At 38.3% G+C, this 20,380-nt stretch overlaps 1 protein-coding gene across 1 annotated transcript in view; it reads right to left on the bottom strand.

Annotated features, from left to right (window-relative positions):
• The window catches only part of LOC309684695 (cAMP-dependent protein kinase type II-alpha regulatory subunit-like), a 67,037-nt gene that overhangs the window by 19,132 nt on the left and 27,525 nt on the right, over positions 1 to 20,380 (bottom strand). Inside the window, exons 3-5 of the mRNA XM_082500561.1 lie at positions 5,518 to 5,570; positions 3,843 to 3,926; positions 335 to 441 (exon numbers count right to left, since the gene is read on the bottom strand). Coding sequence (XP_082356687.1) covers positions 335 to 441; positions 3,843 to 3,926; positions 5,518 to 5,570 — 244 coding nt within the window. The remainder of the gene's footprint in view (positions 1 to 334; positions 442 to 3,842; positions 3,927 to 5,517; positions 5,571 to 20,380) is intronic.

The raw sequence follows: 20,380 nt of genomic DNA, 5'->3' as shown, positions 1-20,380 counted from the left end.
ATATGGCTGGTTTTAAGCTATGCGCATGCCAATGGGCAGAAAAGCTAAACTGAACAAATCGCAGGCAAGCTCATGCTGCATCCCTTCCCTCAGAGAAAGTGGTATTTGAGTTTTAACACAGTCACACAGAATGTATTAAAACCCAGCAGGTTTGAGATGTCCACCTCTAATTTGATTGCCCCTGGGCAAATGATCCAAAAGTCAATGGCGGCCTAAACAGGAAAATGGAAAGACCAAAGGAAGAGTGCAAAAAGTTGTTTCCTTCAGAAAGCGTCCTGCAGTAAGCATTCCCTGTCACTTATATACTCTACATTTCAAAGGTACAGCTGCTTACCGCTCGATGACATAGAAGTTGTCTCCATCATCACCTTGGTCAATCACATGCTCCTGAGGTTTCACCTTCCTCTCAAACATGGCATCAAGGACCTGAGACAGCTGCTCCTACAAAAAGAGCAGGGAGCGAGGCATAAAAAAAACTCTCAGAAGATACACTTCAGGATTATTGCCAGACAAGGGCGAGTTCTTTTGACTTAATCTGGAGAGTGAAGTGCAACATGCATTGCATTATTTCTACTGTAGGCAAATACAAGTACTAGTGGAAATCAACATTTCATACCAGTATTATCTCACTTGTTTTCAGTTTATTAATGTAAGTTCAATAATGCAGACAAACGTAGATACTTCCATTACAGAAGAGCAATTGTGTCAAACTTATGTCCAAATGTCTTAACTTATGCATGCTGTTTCAGTGCCAAAGCGCACACATACAGCAAGCTCTCACTTGGTATAAGCTGACACAGCTTCACTGCAATGGATATCTATTGATTTAAGTCAACAGCACACATATTTCTTCATATGTATGTATGTCTAGAAACTGCACCATGACTTACTAGTAACTTATTTGTACTGTCGTCACCTAAGAGCCCCAGTGATGATCAGGACTGTACTGAACAAGACCCTATATAAACAGTTATTTCCCTAGATAGTTGGGGTCTTAGAGAACCTGCAATTGCAACAGAAGATGAGATCAGCTAGGCACAGACGGGGAGCACATACAGAAAATGGGATAATGCTGGTCTGCACAGCAGACTCGAGCTAGGTTTCTCTGATGAGCCATGACTAAACTTTTTTTGTAGGCAGCACAGCCAGGGAAGCTGTGAAGGCCAAGAGAGATGACACCATATAAATACCCTGCCTCGATGCTGAGCTGCTTTACCATTTTTTTTTTATTCCAAAGTCCATTAACAATAGACTTTCATTGCATTTTCAATGACCAGATGTTCAAAGTTGTAGATCACAGCTGCGTTTCTAAAAATATACTGTGTGAACATGCAAACTAGTCTCTATGCTGCTGGATACACTTGAAATATTTACTGCACTGCTTAAGTTGGGAATAATCATTGCAGCACCTGTAGGCACCACTATATTGAATATATTGCCTATCTTTTCACTAGAATCCTGTTTTCATGTCTTTAAAAACTCTCCTGATATTTAAACTAAACAAACAATCATTACATGAAAGCCATTTATTTTAACCACATATTTCATGGCATGCAGTTAAGTAACAGTTATCAGAAAACAAGCAATGCAGATTTTAAAAAGCTTTTTAAAAATACTCTAACTCAACAATGCTTTATTTGGAGGATAAACAGGCAAAGACTTATTTTAAGTAAATAAAACACCAAGCTCTTCTGTCAATAAAAGGATAAGCTTCCTTGGAGTTCTGAACTGTACAAAACCCCTCTTGGTTTAAATATGGGTACTGTGCATGCTCAGGGCCTTGTTGGTCAGGATAACAGTCATTGCTCTCACCCAGTACAAAATTCAATTGTAACTAGGATTCTACAAACTCATTTATAAGACGCAGTAGACTCTACAGCAACTACTCATGCAAGTGAAGATATTTTAAAGGGCTGTTGAGTCACTGGGCGTAAATTCAGCATGGTTCACCTAGATGCAACCAGCAGAAAAGGGATGAATTTGGCCAGGACATTTGAATCACACGATCATATTTACTCCTAAAGGGGTTTTATGCAGTTTTGTTGTTGTTGGGTTTGTTTGCTTGCATTTAACAGTTTTACATGACACACTTTAGAGGTTACAAAGCAAAAGAACATATTTTGGGCCTTAATTTGAAAGTGTTCCTCACAATTATTAACAGACAATATACATTTAGCAAAAGCAGCAGCCACGCATTCTGCCTTTCAGTAGGTGTTCTACAGCCAACCTTCCAAGCCAGTCACATAATAAAGAGGGAGTTGAAAAGAAATTATTGGGAAGAGGGGTGAAAGGATGCAAGTTCCATACTCCCTTTATACCTATTACTAGAAAAGCTCTCCCCTCCCTGCTAAGTACCCTTTATCATACTATACTCAATGTATGGACTGCAGTCATCTTTTTCAGCTATGTCCTATCTTAAAGCCTGAGTTTTTAACAGTTGCAGTTTAGATCATTTCCATTACTTCTCAGCTGCTTAGAAAGCTTTTCCCAGGAAGCACTATTTTTCCAAGCCCACTTTCTCACATCAAATTTGTTTTTCAAAGTTGTATTTGAATATAAACTGGCTCTTGATTTTTGCTCTGGGTGATTTTGCTGGAAGCTAAAGATTAGCCTACTCAATTGAAATGGTGATAACATTTTGTATATACCCCTTGAGCTGCTGAACCTTCTTCAATGCGTTTCATTTCTTACTGTACACCATCAGGTTACTTGCAAAAGAAACCTTTAAAATGTCTTAAGTAAATAGGCGTAACAACAACAAGAATCCCAGAACAGTGAAAGGCCAGTCTTGGAAAGGACAGCTTTCAAGGAAACTTTTTGACAGAATGTCAATTCCTCAAGCCTGCTGCAATCAAAAGCTTTCAACAATTATTTTGAGAATGCAGTACAATGACTCCTGGGGTTTGTACAGCAACCAAGAACTGGAAGAACCTCCTGGTTTTCAAGGAAAGCTGAGCAGCGTTTCTGAAACCATAAGCTACCACGTGCATCCTTTCTTAGCTCAGGCAAAGTTCAGTGATTCGAACCAGGAAGCTGCTGGGACCATTGCTGGTGTAACAGCCTTCCTTCTTCCCCAACCTGTAGTAGAGATGTCAGTTCTGCTTTCGTGGAAACACCAGACCAGAGACGAGATGCATTCATTCTATGGCCTCTCAGAGGCTGGATTAGAGGATCTCCAAAGGTCTGTTCCTGAACTATCCTATGATCTTCATTAAAAAAATTCATACCAATTAAGATTACTAAGTGCTCATCATTAAACCTCAATGCTGAGGCAATGAGTAATTAATAACCAACTTCAGCAATAAAAAATAAGATGAGTAAGAATAGGAACACCCTAAAAACATTACTTTACATTCATTTACAGAAAAAATTACTGACACACTGGCATTTAAGAAAAAGGTGCAGCAATCTGGAACCATGCAAATGTGGACAGTGTTCAATATCGATCGCAGTTATGTACATAATTTCCTTTTTAAATTGCCCATAAAATTAGGAACTGTTTCCCAATGAAAAGGAAATCAGATGCAATGGTACCCCACAACAAATACTGAAAGATAAGCAAAAGAATTAAAAAAAAAAAAAAATCACACTTTTCTTTAACAGAAAAAAAAATAATTTGCAGGGAGAAGGATGTGACAATCATGGTAACTGACAGTTTGACATGTTTGCTTATATTGTTCATTGATTGTTGACCTCCAAACACACGTCCCAATCCAGCCTGCATATAATTAATACTTCATGAACTATCATAATGCAAACAAGCATCTGGACTGTTAGATCAAGCTATTACCTGTACCTACAAACCATCAACTCCAGTTAGGATATCCTTAAAATGATATTACCTGATCTAGGTTTTTGAAGAGCAGGATATCTTTACATGCTTCCTGCAGTCTGCATCGCTGTTCATCAGTTTTTGGATGAACTACCTTTAAAACAAAGTAAAACAAAACTGTCATGACAGCAAAGAATTCTGATTATAGACTGAACCTTCATTTCACAGTGAAAAAGCAGAACACAATTTAAGAGTGTCAAAGTATACAGTTCTTTTTTGCATAAACAGTATTTATACATAAACATACAATGCAAGACAGAAAGAGACATAAGAATATATTATGCTCACAATTAACACATGCAAAATAATAGTCAAGAAAGAAGAGGATGTCTTTTCCTTTCCCTTCCCTTCTAACACAGCCACAGATAATAGTCAAGGCAAGCACTCAGAGCAGAGGAAAAAGTCAAAAGTTTTCTTTGTAAACTCTGGCTATATTAGTCCCAATACACTTATTGCTGGCATACAGGTAGTATATAAGTTTTATGATACATAGGTATCTCAGCCCATCTAATACAGAAGTAATCTAAAAAAAAAAAGTCTTTTTTTTTTTTCCCAATTACTGAAATAAAAGTTTTGCTATTTGAGAGATTTTTTTTGTTACTTCTTTCCAATTATAAACATCTCATCAGTTTAAAGGAACCAACACTCACTACCATAGCAACATTTATGTATGTGCATGTTGGGGGCTAATTATGAAAGCACATATAAAAATATTAATTACCTCACGTCACCACATTAACTATATTTCTGGAATAACAAGGATTGAAAAAAACATTGCATTAGTAGGCTTTTCTAAAAATTCATTGTTCAAAGTTAAGCAGATCTCAGATCCTTAGTTTAAAAGAAAATTGAATATTGAATCAGCAGTCAGGAAAATTAAGACTTTTCATGGAATAAAGGTATCCAGGTTTACAAGCATTTGGATGATCAGACACACAGTCTTTTTTTTTTTCTTTCTTTCTTTTTATAGCACCTTATTTATGAAGTATCTTCTTTTTAAGGAGAAATTAAATTAGACTTAGGTTTTCATTGCAAAAGTGTAAGCATCCTTGAGATGGAATCTGAAAATGGAACACCAGAATTCCAGAGAGAAAACACTGACCCTCACTAGCCAGGCTACAGGATTTTCTAACATAAAAGCAGCTCTGAAGAAATACAATCACAGTCTCCGGACTTGCAATTTCTAGAAATGCCCAACTTCCAAAAACAATAGAACAACAGGTGGCCACAGACTCAAAATATTTCAACAAAGTATTTCTCCTACCCAGGCAGAACTGCTTTGACAAGAAAGGCAGTAAAAAAGCATGCGAGGAATTTTAAGCACCCATTAAGAAACAGCTGTGGTAAAGCTTAACTAATTCTTCACAACAGCATTTATGCTCTAGGAATTGCCTCAACAAGCCTTTAAGATAATTAAAAAGGAAAATATCCAAACTTTTATAGATGGTAGAATTAAGCACAGCTCTTAAGTCCTTTGAAGTAAAATTAGTTAAAGCTATAGTGACTAAAAAAGTGCATGAGACAACGCAGCCCTAAATTTCAGGGCAATGTCACTTTGTCAATGTCAGCACACCACACAGCCTCTCAGAACAAAATGCACCAGTGGTAAGGAAAAAGTGACGTACAGACATTTGCCTGTCAAACTGCAGAGAGAACCATGCATGATGCAATTCACTCATTCTTACCCTTTGTTCTGTATCTTCTTCCTCTTCATCTGGATTGAAAGCTTCAGCACATACTTGGAAGAAAAAGAGAGAGGAGATTAGTAAAAAGAAACAATTACACAAGAAGATCAAACAAATCAAGTTTAAATTCCCGTCTCCTATATTTTATTTCCCTACAGGAAAAACAAAAGCACTTTTGGTTTTATGTCGTTATAGTGTCAGAGGCTTAAATCCTATTCATTCTCTGAGCAGGCACGGCATAGCTGCTCTCAAACTCTCATGTAAAAAGCCTGTGACTTACAATAGAAAGTAATCTTGCCTAACAGTACTCCAAAGCATGCAACAGAATCCCTTTCAATTCTTATCAAAGCATAACAATCTCCACTCAGACTCATTTACAAACATCTTCCCTAAAATGCAGTAGAAGAATACTGCAGCTACATTGTTTTGCTCTTTGCAGTGCAATGTATATAGCAAAACACACACACAAAAAAGAAAGAAAAGAGTACAAGGGAGCATGTGGCACTCACTTCACTTCAAATCAGATTTCCAAGCGAGCATCTACATTTTGAGTTTTTTTTCTACACACAGAAATCATGTCTACGCAGAAATTAACCTGGGAAACGAACAATCAGCTTGACCGTAGTATATTCTACGATAAAAAATAACATTTAGTCCTCTCCCCCGTATGCTCCTATCTTACCATATTTGAATCAAATTATTGTCAAGTTGTGATATAAAAACAACTTTAAAAAAATACACGCAGCTATTTTTTAAAAAAAGGTTGAGGACTTGTGTGGAAACCATACACTGTAGTGCAGAGGAACAAGGCTCTGCCAAGCATAACTACAGGATCAGCCCTAAGAGAGGCAATGATAATGGTGAGCTTCTAAAATTTCAACCTATTTTTGTTCGTTTTCAATACTTCAGAAAAGGCTTATCTTCACAGTTATGCTGTTACACAATCTTGCAATATTAAACACAGACACCTTTGGCTGCCAAAAGCCTACGTCTCTAGCTCAGACTTTCTTATTAATTTGCAGATATTTGCAGTCCTTGCATGTCAAAGTGAACTCTACATTCTAACTAGCTGTACAAATAGCCAGAGAAAGTGAGAGTCAGTCCTGTTTTCATCTAGTTCTGCTTTTACTTTAATAAGGTTGGTCTTACTTCTGATGCTATATGCTACTTGTAAAATTTTACAAAGAAACACAGACAAGCATTTTTCTTTGTACTTTATCCAGCATCCCGACAACACTGAAGACTTGGCACAATGCCCAGAGGCTCGCTGCAATGACATCTAACCACTGAATGGACTTGGAAAGTATAAATAAAAATAAGCAGGTTTTAAAAAATAAAAATCTAGAAGGCCTAGCATTCAGCAACTTGCAAGTAATTTGAAAAAGTAATTTGAGAACTATTGACTTTATCACCAAGCCTTCAAAAGGACTATAAAAATGCACAAGTCCAGCATAATTTGCTAGGAAAGACTTGCAATTTCTTTTCCTGGCTAAAAGGTATAGGTCTTTCCTAGCAAAATAGATTGCAATTTCTTTTTTTCCTGGAGAGATTGAAGTGGCTAGAATAGAACACAAGGTTTCCATTTATCACACCACAATGTAAAAATCCAATCATATAATCATTAGGAATTTAAAGAGTAGTTATTGCTCATACAATAAACCCAATGTTGTGCTGCCTCTTCTGGTTTGCACCGTTTCGCAATACAGAAACAGTATACTAACAGTGCACCTACAACAAACACATACTTTTAGTTTAACAGAGTGGTCTACCCACATTTAGAGCAGATACTTTACAAAGGATCAAAAACATTCTTCCCCAGCTGAAAAAAAAAAGTATAGTCCACCACACAGAGCAAAGATGACTGTATTATGGGAAGGTAGATGCCCGTAAAGCCGCAGAACTTGGACTCATAGGCAAAGATCCACTTAATATGCAATACAAAGGCACGAACAAAGAGAACATTATTAGCATTTTGGTGTGAAAGCTTTCCTCCTCCTTTTATTTTACAGTAAGGATCAAAGTCTATTGTGAGAGATTTGTATTTTCTAATAATGAACAGTTTCTTAAAAGAAAGGCTCCTTGGTTTAAAGAGTATGGTAAAGCTGGAGATAAAAGTATCTTTTTTTCTTTACAACCAGCATATCTTACCAGTAACTAGCATTCAATTCTTTATTATGCACTATAGTACGTACTATAAATGCGCTTCCGTACATTTCTGAAAGTACCTGGCACATAAGCACATTCAAGCTGTGTATCTATCAATTCAAAGATCACTGTACTTCATTATATCATTCTATCATTTACATTCTCAATATTAAGCTGCAAATTAGATTTTGTTCCCGCCTCAACTGGAGGGAAACTATTGCTAAGAATACGCTTTGGAATTGAGGAAATTCTCTTAAAGATTTCCTTGGGAAAACAAGTTTAATTACCACGGCTAAGACTAAAGCATTAGAGGAAAACCTTATCTTAAAACACGCAGCAATCAAAACAACACAGTTCTCTGCAACTTTGGTATCAAACGGCTTTGGTTGGATTTGTACATTGAAGTCTGCCCTATTTCATCTTACCCAGTAAGGGTGAACACAGCTTCATAAAGCCCACTAAGGATACAGACCAGGACTTCGGGCCCTTTCCTTACACATGGAAATCACTTCTGCAGTACCCATGAATGGGCACCACAGAAATACAACAAAAATGTTGCAAAAATACTACTTCTTCCCATGCTGTCATGTAGAAAGCCTTCCCATTGTACTTTTCATTCTTCAACCTCCTGCTGGGATTTCTTTTTTCATGTAGAAACCGTAGGGCATACACTTTGGACTTCAACTGACAGCTCTGATTGACAGGACTTTATTTATTTGCAGGCAGAGCTGTACCACTTAATGTAACATATCTGTTGTGCGATAGTTAAAAAAAGGGAAGAGAGACAAAAATGATTAATTCTGATCTCAAGCTTAAATTAATATTGTGATATGCTGGAAAGCCCACAGAAAGCTTTTCAGCCTACTCATATTATAACAACCAACAGCATTTTCCAAATATTTTAAAATATGACTAATGCAAAGAAAAGGCGAACATTACATCAACACCATCCTGTGGTTTACGTTGCAATACGTCCGATTTTTCTTTCCGCTATTTCTAATTGGTAAATTACTTGTGGAAATCTGTACTGGTGAACATATTACCTGTCAAGATCTGTGTGTCAGTCTTACCTTCACTATGTTTCATGTTATTTGTGCTCAAACAGTGTTGCTTCTCTATTCTTCTGACTGGAAAAAAACCCTGTAAGTACCCTGAACTCTGCCAGCCCTATCAGAAATCTATGGAAGATAATTTCAGGACTCCTGAAGGTTAGTCATTTGCAGGTTACAGTACAGCCAGTCCCAATGAAAAACCATTTGATCTTTCATCTTGACAGAATGAAAACATACTTGCCCCACTATTTTCTACATGAGTGAATTCACACATTAACTATTTCAGTGTCCCAGTAAAACAGATACTCCACGACAAAGCTTATTCTCACAAGATTATCCTGAAGAAATGTGTCGGTAGCATCTTTTCAGACTCACTGAAGCAGCAGTTGGAAGGGATCTCTCTCTGAAGGTCATCCAGTCCAACCTACCACTTAAAGGGGAGCTATGTGCCATGCCAGACTGGGGCTGACCTGGAAACCTCCCTGGACGAAGACTGTGCATCACTGGCTAACCTGCTCCACCACTGCACCACCCTCAAGGGGAAGAAGTTTTTCTTAATATGCAACCTAAAGCTCATAAGTATGTTGATATAATTTGAAGTGACTTCTGAAATCACACCTTTCCTATGTGAGATTTTCAGCACAACTCTGCCCTTGAGCAAACGCTAAGCATGAATGCATCAGTGAAAGCTACGTACAAGTGTGACGCACACTCCAATTACGTATTTCCAATACTACAGCTATATCATGCAGACCAAGCTTCCTTCCAGATCTACCCACATAGTTCAAATAGCTTTGGAACATAAAAAACAGATTTCAATTTTAAGAAACTTTAAGATTAAAAAAAAAAAATATTCAGGCTTTTATCCTACCATCTACATTTAGTCTCTCTTAGCTTCTGCAGCTTCTACAGCTAGTTTAGCTTTGGCTTTCAAGAACAGGCACATCTGTTAACACTTCTGAAGGCTCAGAAATTATACAAATCTTATCACTGCTTTGTTATGCAGGTGACAGCATCTGAAAGCAACAAAGATCTTTCTAGCTGCAGCAATGACATAAGCAGTGGATGGGCGAGGGGGAAGCAAGGGGTGGGGAGAGAATGAGAAGCAGCAAGAAAAGTTTGCCAGTACAAACACTACCTTTGTTTATGAAAGTTAATCACTCCCAAGATAATATTGTTCTGCAAAATATGTGTTTTGTCAAGATCAATGTCCTCGCTCACTATGCAAATCTGCATAATAGTTCAGCATTTAGCTCCCATATGTAAACAAAGCCTTTGTGAGAAATGCATACCATCCAGGTAGTCAAGAGGATCACTGTTACTTTTTTTTTTTTTTTTTTTCCCCAAAATAGTATCTATCCAAGAGGCTAAGGCCAGAAGACCTTCAGACACACACAAGACAAAAAATTTTCATCTTGGACAGGAAAACTCTATGGTTTAGGTAAGGTGAATGCGTTGTTAATATTTATGTTGTTATTGGAAGAAGTAGCAAAGACATGCTCTGTCATACTTCCTTTAAAATTTTGGACAGCATCTTCTGTACTTTGGAGTGAAATCTTATTCACTCATCTTTACTTATGAGGATGCATTACCTCCAGTGGATCCTATGAGACCCATTAGTGAAAATCCACCCAGAGCAGCACATGCAGAACAACTTTTCCAGTTATTTATTCAGATCAGGTACCTTGCACTATGTTTAAGGCGACATTCATTGCATTTGAGTTTGCGAAAGCTTCAAACATTTTGTAAGTCTCTCAAGGGCCAGATGCATAGTCTCTTCTGGGAGCACTATGCCAGCTGGAAAGGTGACCACTTCAGTGGCTTGTCATTCCCTCTTTGACAGCGGAATTGCTAAAGCAGGCACTTCCAAAATGATATAGTTGAGATGAAATTAGGAAGCTTAAACATAGGTCTTCACTGGCACAGCTGAATGTGATTTTCTGTACTTTGGAAAAAACCTGAAGTTTCCTCTCACTTGTGACACAAGAAAATCCCCAGATGCAGGAGTACCCACATCAGTACCACCTCGTCACTTCATTCTTAATTCTCGAAGAGGCATAACTGAGACACGACTTACAATGACTGCGACTTGAGCAACCAACGCCTCCTCAAATCTTTGTCAAATACCGACACAGAATATTTAAACACACAACCACTTGCATGGCCACGTATGTCAAATCAAGTGTAAGATTTTTTTAGTTGAGAAATATTTAGAAATAATTAATTTAGGTGGCAAAGGAAAAGAATGGATTTTCAGTTCTGGAAACAGCTTCAAATTTCATTTAAAGTTAAAAGCAAATTAAAATGAAATAAATTCGGTTCTTCACAGGCAGCGTTATTCTGCGTTACAGATTAACTACGAAGATACAAAGTCACTCAGCGTGGCTGTGCCAAACCAGCTCAGTCCAGCAAGGATTACAGGTTCAGGCGCAGCACATGGTCCCAAAGCCTGCTCAGGCTGGAAAGCTGCACAGATCATTTTATCAGGCAAAGAAGCCTATGAGACACTGATAAGTCTGTAAGGCCCTAAAATCCTACGCTGCCTCACCCAGCTCTGCCAGCATTGCCTCTCTACTGTCATACATACACAGCAACAGGTAATTTAGGGGCAAAAAGGTGAAAACGTTCACCTGGCTTACCCAAAGCTTTGCTTATACCCCTAATTCTACTTGAAAACGCCCATGTCCGATGTGGACATTACTGGTACTTCACAAGGCCCACCACTTTAACAGAGCGGTAAAACTGAGGTCACAGGCAGAGCTTGAGAGGACCCACTCTGAGCTGACAGCTACCCCAAGGCCCAATTCTGGAGAGATGTTTTTGCCCAGGGAGGTCAGGGCATTCAAGAGAACTGGATGATGTATCACACTGCTTGCTGTCCTAGCCTTGAAAAACCTTTGACAACCATTCCCTCAGTAAGATTACGTACTTTCCAGTAGTATAGTCTAAACCAGACTTCTCCAGCTTGTTTTCTTTCCATCAAGACAGAAATGCAACAGTTCCAGTGACAATGGCTTGTGACAAAACTGTAATGCCAGTGTCACACATTCCTACTTCACGCTACATTTCAGTCATGAGTTCAGAACAGACTCATAATCAATTATAAATGTCACCTTTTATGATAATGTTTTTCTCTTTGCTTTCTTTCCAACTCTACAGTCATGGACATCTTTTGTCCCAAGATGCATAAATACAGGCAATATAATAAGTCCTTTAAAATTATGACAATTGGTCGACACCTATTTCCACATGTACATTTGTTTTATATATTCTGAATGCATTTTTCAGATATTTTTACTAAATTCATATAGATTAATAAAAATATGTGTTTAAGCGTTTATCCAAAAGGCTTTATCATCAGATACAGAGTAAAGCAATTTAGACAACACATAACAGCAGAACAGCCATTAAAATGACACAGCCACAAATTAAAATTTTTTTCCACTACAGGCAGATTTGGCAAAGCATTTAAAATTACACTTCCCTAGGGGTAAATGAGAACTTTCATGATGAAAGATCTAGAATAAACAGGAAGTAAATAATCACAGTCTCAGATTTATATCTTTACATACATATAATGAAAGCATTACACGCAGACAATATTGCTTCAACTAGACTTTAAAGACAAACATAAAGCACTTTTATGATACAATGCGTTTCTACTTAATTATTATTTCCACATAAGCTGTGTTCGGGGTTTGTTTTTCTCTTTTGTTTTGCTTAACTCCTTCTGCAACATGCAGTATACAGCCTGGAAACCGCCCTGAGTTAACTGACAGCCCTTGCTTTACCACGGCCATCCCACACACTACAGAGGCACACAGCACTAGACAAAGAACAGGCCAAAGGCTCCTTAGCGCAGGGGAGAACCTGCTCCTGGGATGTAGTATGCAACGACATTTCCCACCAAAGAGGCAAACTGGGGAGTGGGAGCGGAGGCATCCTACTGAACTGCGAGGAAACTTCAAAAGAGAATCCTCAGCCTGTATAACTTCATTTAAATCCTCCTCATACCCAGGAGCAATTAAAACAAAAAAAAATTGTGCCAATGCAGGATTCTGGGGGACAGAATTCTTTTGGGCTCTTCTCCCACCTCTTTGGTATAACCAGATGAACGTGGCATTTGCTTTTTCTTTCCCTTTTTTTTTTTATTTAAGTAAACCAACAGCTGTGTACCGTTGTATTTGCTTTACGTAGTTGCCTGTTGAATTATATGCATGAGTTATGCAAAGCGCACTAGCTTATCCTTCCCCTTTACGTGCTCATGAGCGGTTAAAGGGTTGTACCCTCCCACCCCACAGAAGCCAGGTGCTGGAGAATAATAATAATAAAGTCATGAGGCTACTTTGTTTCACAGAATAAAACACTGGCAAAAATAACTCAGTAAAATGCTTCAGATCATCTAAATACACATTTGTGCATACACTCCAATAATTCTACGTAATTCCTAGACTGTAATTTTTGATAATTTGAAAGCCTATAATTTACAGAGGACTTGCTGTGAAAGCACTCTGTAAATAAAAGATACCACTCTGCAAGTAGTCTCTTCTCCTGTACAGCTGGAGAAACCAAGGGACAAGATTACCTGATTTCACAGAAATCATCTGCTAACTAAGCCACAACTAGTGCTCCTGGACTTTTGGCTTCCATGTCTCTACTTGCAACAGTAGAGCCCAATATCCCATCAGACACCAGTGTGCTCTGGACCTTGCAGTTAAGAGGTGACTCTTCATGAAAACTAACAAACAACAGAAAGCTTTCGATCATGGTAGAGGAATAATTAAAAATAAGAAAGCTTTCTATGTGGCAGTATCAAAGGAGTTCACAGCTCTCACATGATAACAACCAAACCCAAAATATTGCCCCTTAGATCTTAAGCAGTCATTTAAAATTTGTTCCTTCTGTTTCCAACTCCCTCGACTACATTTAAACAAAGAATCTTAAAACAGCAGCAGGGTGTTTTAGGGTTATACATTATTATTCCATGTGGTGCAGCCTGAGAAATTAAAATGAAGCAAGCTTTATTCTTGCAAGTTAAGAAATCAGAAGACTGAAATGGATAAACATGCTGCTGACCTTGTTCAAGCCTTACCGATGAGATAGTCATCCATAAAAAAGGTCTCCTGGAAAACATGATGCTACTACTATTTCAGAGCACCCAGATTCACAATTGTAGAAGCAAGCCTTCTGCTTTAATGATCTTCTGGTTTTGCCCATCCCATACAACTTACCACGTTTCTAAATGGTTATGTAACCAAGGCAGATAAAACCAGAAATTAAGCACCAAAAATGTTTACGTGCCTGATGAATTGCTAAATCTGCAATAAGGCAGATAATATTTAAAAAAACAAAAAAAACAAAAAAACAAAAAAACACCAGTATCTTGGGAAAAGCACACTGAAGCACTTGAGCGTAAGAGCAAAGCAGATATTTAGCAATGAAAATTACCCACATCTTTGTGTCATCTATCGTGATAGAGAATTGAAGGATGTCAAAGTGTTAGAAGGCATTTCTGAAATTAATGGTTCAGCAACTTAGACACGATTTTTAAAGATTTCTAGAGAATGTCCAAGTAGATGAAAAATCGCACTACCCCAAATGGAACAAGTATTGCCTATTTAACTGGAGCAACAGTGAACAATATAAAACCAGCATGGTTTTGACACAAAAGGATTGTGTGCACAGCAATGATGTGGAAGCCCCCAGGTCCCCGTGCTTTGAAACGGCTGCTTCCTGTCCTGGCACACAGGCAAATCAGGGAAAGCGGAAACCAATGCCCTGAAGAAAAGCCCAGCAGCTATCCCCTTTTCTGTGCAGCTGCTGAGCGACTCAGGAGCCCTGGTGATTGCTAATAATGGGGAAGGCGTAACTATTTGACTTGATGCAAGTCATCTCCAGGATGAGTCAGCTCTCCACTTCAGTGGCTCACTGAACAACTGGATTGCGTTTACAGAAAACACACAGTTGAAGTAGCCTAGCAAAAGACTAAGATTAGGCAGACCTTCCTATCAGTTAGAAGTTGTGTGCTTTATTTATAAACACTTAGTTCTGTGTTTTTCCATTACAGAAGATTAGTGAGTTTAAATTTTGGACACATGGGAAAACCATACATTCAGACAACTAATCCGAATCAGGCAAGTGTTTCAGGCAGCAAAGTACCCACGCACAAGCCATGTCCCAAAGTCCAGCCTTGACTTAAAGTCTCTCTTTAAATGAGAACACTATAAAAGTGCTCACAGCAACTCCTAACTGAGATTGCTTTAAACCTGTTATAGCCCCCGTAGCTACTTTTTTCACATGCTGACTAAAGCCTTGCGTTATCTGGAGTACTCACAGTCTCATCAAGGTGCTCTGGTGTTTCCAATGACTGAGTGAAGTTTTTGAAAATATATGGGGTATCCTTTCATATTTAAATCAGGTATGTTTAAACTTTTCTGTTCTACATGGACTATTCAATCCATTGCACGTTTAATCTGAAGTTACAGCAACCTAAACTTGCCATGAGTGTATTAATCAGTATAAGAGTATAATATCTGACTTTATCTAAAACTTTTTATTAAAAAAGTGATAAAGTGCTGCCTTATTTATTCACAAGGAAAATAAAAAGTGCGTCTAACTCCTGAGGTCACTCCATATACATACATCATAGCACCATGTAACTGTCTTTTTAGCCTGTATTGTGACATGCATTTTGAGATTCCCTCCAGTGTATTAGCTTTCAGTTTCCTGTGCACAACAAACCATGTGGGAATATTTTCATTTGTACTTTAACCCACATGTTGAAAACCAGCTTGGGTTCAAAACAAAAGAGGAGGGTGTGTGGAAGCAATTCATTTCTTTTCCATCTCACCTCAAAAAAAGAAAGTTAAATTCCAACCTATCAAAAAGTAAGAGAATGAAATTTTATTTAAAAAAAAAAATCAGCTGGAGGCTGATATTTTCAAAAGTATTTATGTATCTAAAGATATGGAGTAGCATTTATGCAGGCTTTTTAAAGATCTTTAATGTAAATGAATTAATGAAAGTTAATCACCTGCACCTTTTGCCACCCGAATACTTTTGAAAAACTGGGCCTTACCGCATTACTTGCTAAATAAATGGGCATAGCTATACCTTATTCTCCCAATTAATTCGAAGGACTAATATGAGTTAAAATATTTGACTTCAGATGAACAAGTTTTAATCATTATGTAACGCTATAAGCAGGAACAATTACTCAGCAAGCATAAATACAAAGAGGAAAACAATGAATTCTACTCCACTGTAGCACTTTTATTCACTTATATTTGCACTGAGTAGACTGGATCATATCTCGTCTGACCAGGTATTGCACTGACTTAAGTTTTAATTTAAGTTTAAATTAGGATGCTCATTGAGTGTTCTGTTTCTCTTTTTGTCATTAAAAAAATCTAGCAATTACAAGCAGAATTATTCACAACAGTGTGAAATCCAAGTAATTGTGAAGTCACGACTGTTAATTTCCAAAAATAAGCTTTTCATTATTCACTGAATGCCAATTACATGCCAAGATTTTTTAAATAAGTCCCAATATTGCAAACAGAGAAAACAAGCTCTTTTTTTTTTTTTTTTTTATAACCAATAATGATTCAGGCACTTTCTTACAGGAGAGCACCCACACAATTTATCACCACTTTCATCTGTCATCCCACACACTTGGCTTTTGCTCATATCAACATTTTTCAAAATGAATTATTTTCACTCTAGTTATGATATCAGTTTTGCAATCATTAGGGCTAGCAAAAAAATGATAGAAGCATCAGGTTGTTGAAATAGGAAAGCTGTTTGTGCCATTTGTAAAAATGTGAATTTTTGAACTCAAAAGTCTCTTACAATTTATCATCTGCCTGAAAACCTTTCAGCAGAAGTTATTACGGAATCATGGAGTTTTCAGAGTTGGAAGGGACCTCTAGAGATCACCCAGCCCCACTCCCCTGCCAAAGCAGGATTGCCCAGAGCACATCACTCAGGACTGCATCCAGGCGGGTCTTGACAATCTCCAGAGAAGGGGACTCCCCCCCTCCCTGGGCAGCCTGTGCCCGTGCTCTGTCACCCTCACCGTAAGGAAGTGTTTCCGTGTATTTGAACGGAACTTCCTGTGTTCTAACTTGTGCCCATTGCCCCTCGTCCTGTCACTGGGAACCATTGAAAAGAGCCTGGCTCCATCCTCCTTCAACCCACCCTTTAGATACTCGTCCGCCATAATAAGGTCTCCCCTCAGCCTTCTCTTCTCCAGGCTAAAGAGCCCCAGCTCTCTCGGCCTTTCCTCATAAGGCAGATGCTCCAAGCCCTTCATCATCTTAGCTGCCCCTTATTATGCTATCAGTTTTGTAGGACAGAGAATAATCAATACAGCAATTCATTAAATAGATGCAGGAGAAGATACCAGATCATGATTTTCAAGTCATCCTCTGATAATCAGATAGCGTGGTAAGTAGAAAGCAAAGAGAATGGCAGAGAGAAAGTTAGTCATTCAGTCTTTCTTCCTTGATGATTTGAAGTTGAGATCTTATCACTAAAGCAGCAGATAGTATCCTGCAACAGAAAATACTCAAAACAACCTCTCAGAAGAAGTGTTGCCTCTTGCTTCACTGCTACTATTTAGATGTCCTAATTCAACAGGATCCCAAAACAGTATGCTTTAACAAATACTAAAACGCTGCACGGCAATAATTAATATAAAAGCTTTCTTAGAAGATAACTTTTTTTAAAGCTGTCATTTTAAAAGGCTAAGAGCAACTAGAAAGATTTTACTATGTGTAATATTATCATATTCTGACATCTCAACTTGCCAGGGTATGAAGAAAATGCTGTATCTCACTAGAAAGCCCAGAGAGGTATCAGACTTAAACAACATATCTACTTTTTGAGATGATTTCTCATCTTTGGTAGGAGCCAGAAGAATGAAGAGTTCAAGGCAGAGTCCCCCATAGTCAATATGGATAACCATCAGTGAGTTTGAAGAACCAATGCTCATATAGGCCTCTTACAAAGTTTACCTTATGAGGAGAAAAAAAAAAGCCAGAAACTGCCAGGGAACATTGTTTTATATGTTATTCAAATACAAAATTCTATACCTACACCCTCTAAAAATAGCATGTTAAAGTGTTACATGAAGACGAGGGGGGGGGGGGGGGGAAGCCAAAAACCCATACCATCGTATTTATCGAGACTGCTAGAGAGAAGAGAAACATCAAAAACACTGATTCCAAACCCAACATTTGTTGGGGACACTGACAATGTTAAAGGTCAGTGTCCCCCCAACAATGTTAATTTTCACTATACACAGGAAAACAGGATTCAGTAACATTCAAACTAAATTATCCTCTACATATGTAAACATCTATTCAGCAATCATATCTTACGAGAGGGCTTAGCACCTGATTCCAGGGACAGCAGATCTGATCCTTCTCACCTCACCAATTTTCTGCTGAAAGCTGCCCCACCAAAGGGACTAACTGAAGCAAGCCTTGTTCATTTGATTACTTTTTATATTAACACGAAAGTAGTCACAGCCCTGACAGTCATGTTACTTTACTGGTATAAAAATATTAGGGAAGGAGCCATCATATATTGTTTCCCTAGATTATATAATTCAATTATCCTGCTTAGATAGTTGTTGAATAATGAAAACTGTAATCCCATTCCTATCCCACAGAGGCCAAAAGGAGATTGAGGAGGGAGTTACAGGCATACGCAAGAGATAAATTATACCAGGTCACTCAGATAACCAGAAATAATTGAAGAAAAAAGATTAAAACCTTCTGCCACACATGTATGGTATGGGTGTCATATTTTGTCAGATTTTTTTCTATCCCATGAACAAGTCAGCAATTCTGCTGGAGAGAGGGTATTCTGTCGAATAAATTAAAAGTGTCTAGAAATGGCAATACAGAAATCTAGTAAAAAACTTTAATTTTCTGAAACATGCTAAAACTAAAAGAGGAGAACCTATGCCCAAATGAGGCTGTAACAGGTGTCACAAACACTCTTCGTTCCAAAACCACAATTAACTTTCATTCATATACTGCCAGGAGCAAAATTCTCCTCAATGTTACATATCAGTTGTTAGAGTGGGACAAATTTTAATGCTCCTTTCCCTCTATTTTTGAAATAGCTTTGATACCATCACTTGAGAAAGGACATATCACTGATTTCTCCCACCTCCCTGCACCCTGTAGTCACTAAGCAAGGGCTGAGATACTCGCATTCTCTGCGGTCTCCTTCACTACAGAAAAGTAAGTGACTAACAAAATAAAGTTTGTCAGGAGCCCTTATGCTTGGAGGAAGATCAAGAAACGTAATCAAGCAAGCATGAATTTCAACACAGTCCAGCTCTTGGGAGGAAAGAATCTGTATGGTTTTCAGGCCATCCAAACCAAGCCTGGGCAGAGTAAGTCAGCAAGCCGTGTAACGTGAGTTACACTAGCAGGAGGCGCAGACACTGCTCAGTCACTTACAGCAGCAGCAAGAGACTGTTCTACTGGGTGATTAGCACTGACATTGCCCATGGCACCGTGGTCTATGGCATCCTATAGCTAGGAGGTTTTAAAATTATGGGGTGGTTAGGTGGTTTTTCTTTCTTTTCAGTTTCTATGCAGGGATAGCACGATTTTGCCAACAGAGGATTATTTTAACCAAGTCATCCACCAGCTTGTACACAAATTAGAAATGACTGACACAATGCTTGGGGTTTGTGCACACGCCATGGAACCTCAAAATGTTACATGGCCAAACATGCTATACACAAGTAATCATTAGATAAATTTCTAAGGGAACATCAAGCGCTCATTTCTCTTTCTCCCTCCTAGCGTTTCCTGGAAAGGGCTGTTTCTTTTCATGAGAACACTACTTTACCACTCCGCACTTCTATAGATAATTCTGTGAACATGATTAGGTAAGTCCCGCTTTTCCAGGATGACCTTCCTACACAGTCTATGGAGTTTCTCACTGTCCCACCCACGGACCCCTGCTTTGCTGACTGGATCTCTGACCAGCACACAAAGCCACGTTTCTCTGGTCAAGCAGCAAATGGGATTCCCTGCAGAGCCTTTATGGCTGTAGAACTGCCTGGAAGAGTTTAATACCAAGCAAACCAACTCTGTCCCTCCCCGTCAGGGAACACATCAGCCTAGGAGATGAATAAGCAGCAAACGTTGCAGAAATGGGGAGCATAAGCGAGCAGAACGAATCCCTGTGTTCTCGGTACTACACGGTGAGAAAGATGAGGTCGTATGTGAGAATGTGCTACTTAAGGGGTACGAAGGCAGTATCATTTTTGGTCAATGACTAGAGAAATGTAGAAATAAAATTTGTTCTTCTGGACAAAAAGCATATACAAAAAGACATGCTTTAATGTACAAGGTCAGCTTGACCTTTCTAATAGATTACCATTTGTCAAGCAGATTTCTTAAGTCCTGATTTGTTGAAGTATTTTACTGAGGTACTGCATAAGCTAGAAGTAAACTAATTTGCTCCAAGTTTTCAAAAAGCACAAAAATAAAACTTCCTGACCAATTCTTGCCATGTGTCAGAAAACTCATATTTTGAGTAAGTCTTAAAGAATGACAGCTAAATATTTACAATCATTAAAGCAATATTTGCCAGTACAGTCAAGAGCCCCAGGTTTAGATGTTTCTAACTAAAAA

Source organism: Vanellus vanellus (assembly GCF_965231255.1).
Source record: "Vanellus vanellus genome assembly, contig: HAP1_SCAFFOLD_433, whole genome shotgun sequence".
NCBI lineage: Eukaryota > Metazoa > Chordata > Aves > Charadriiformes > Charadriidae > Vanellus > Vanellus vanellus.
The sequence above is the reverse complement of the archived record's forward strand: the minus strand, read 5'-3'. Positions and strand labels throughout refer to the sequence as shown.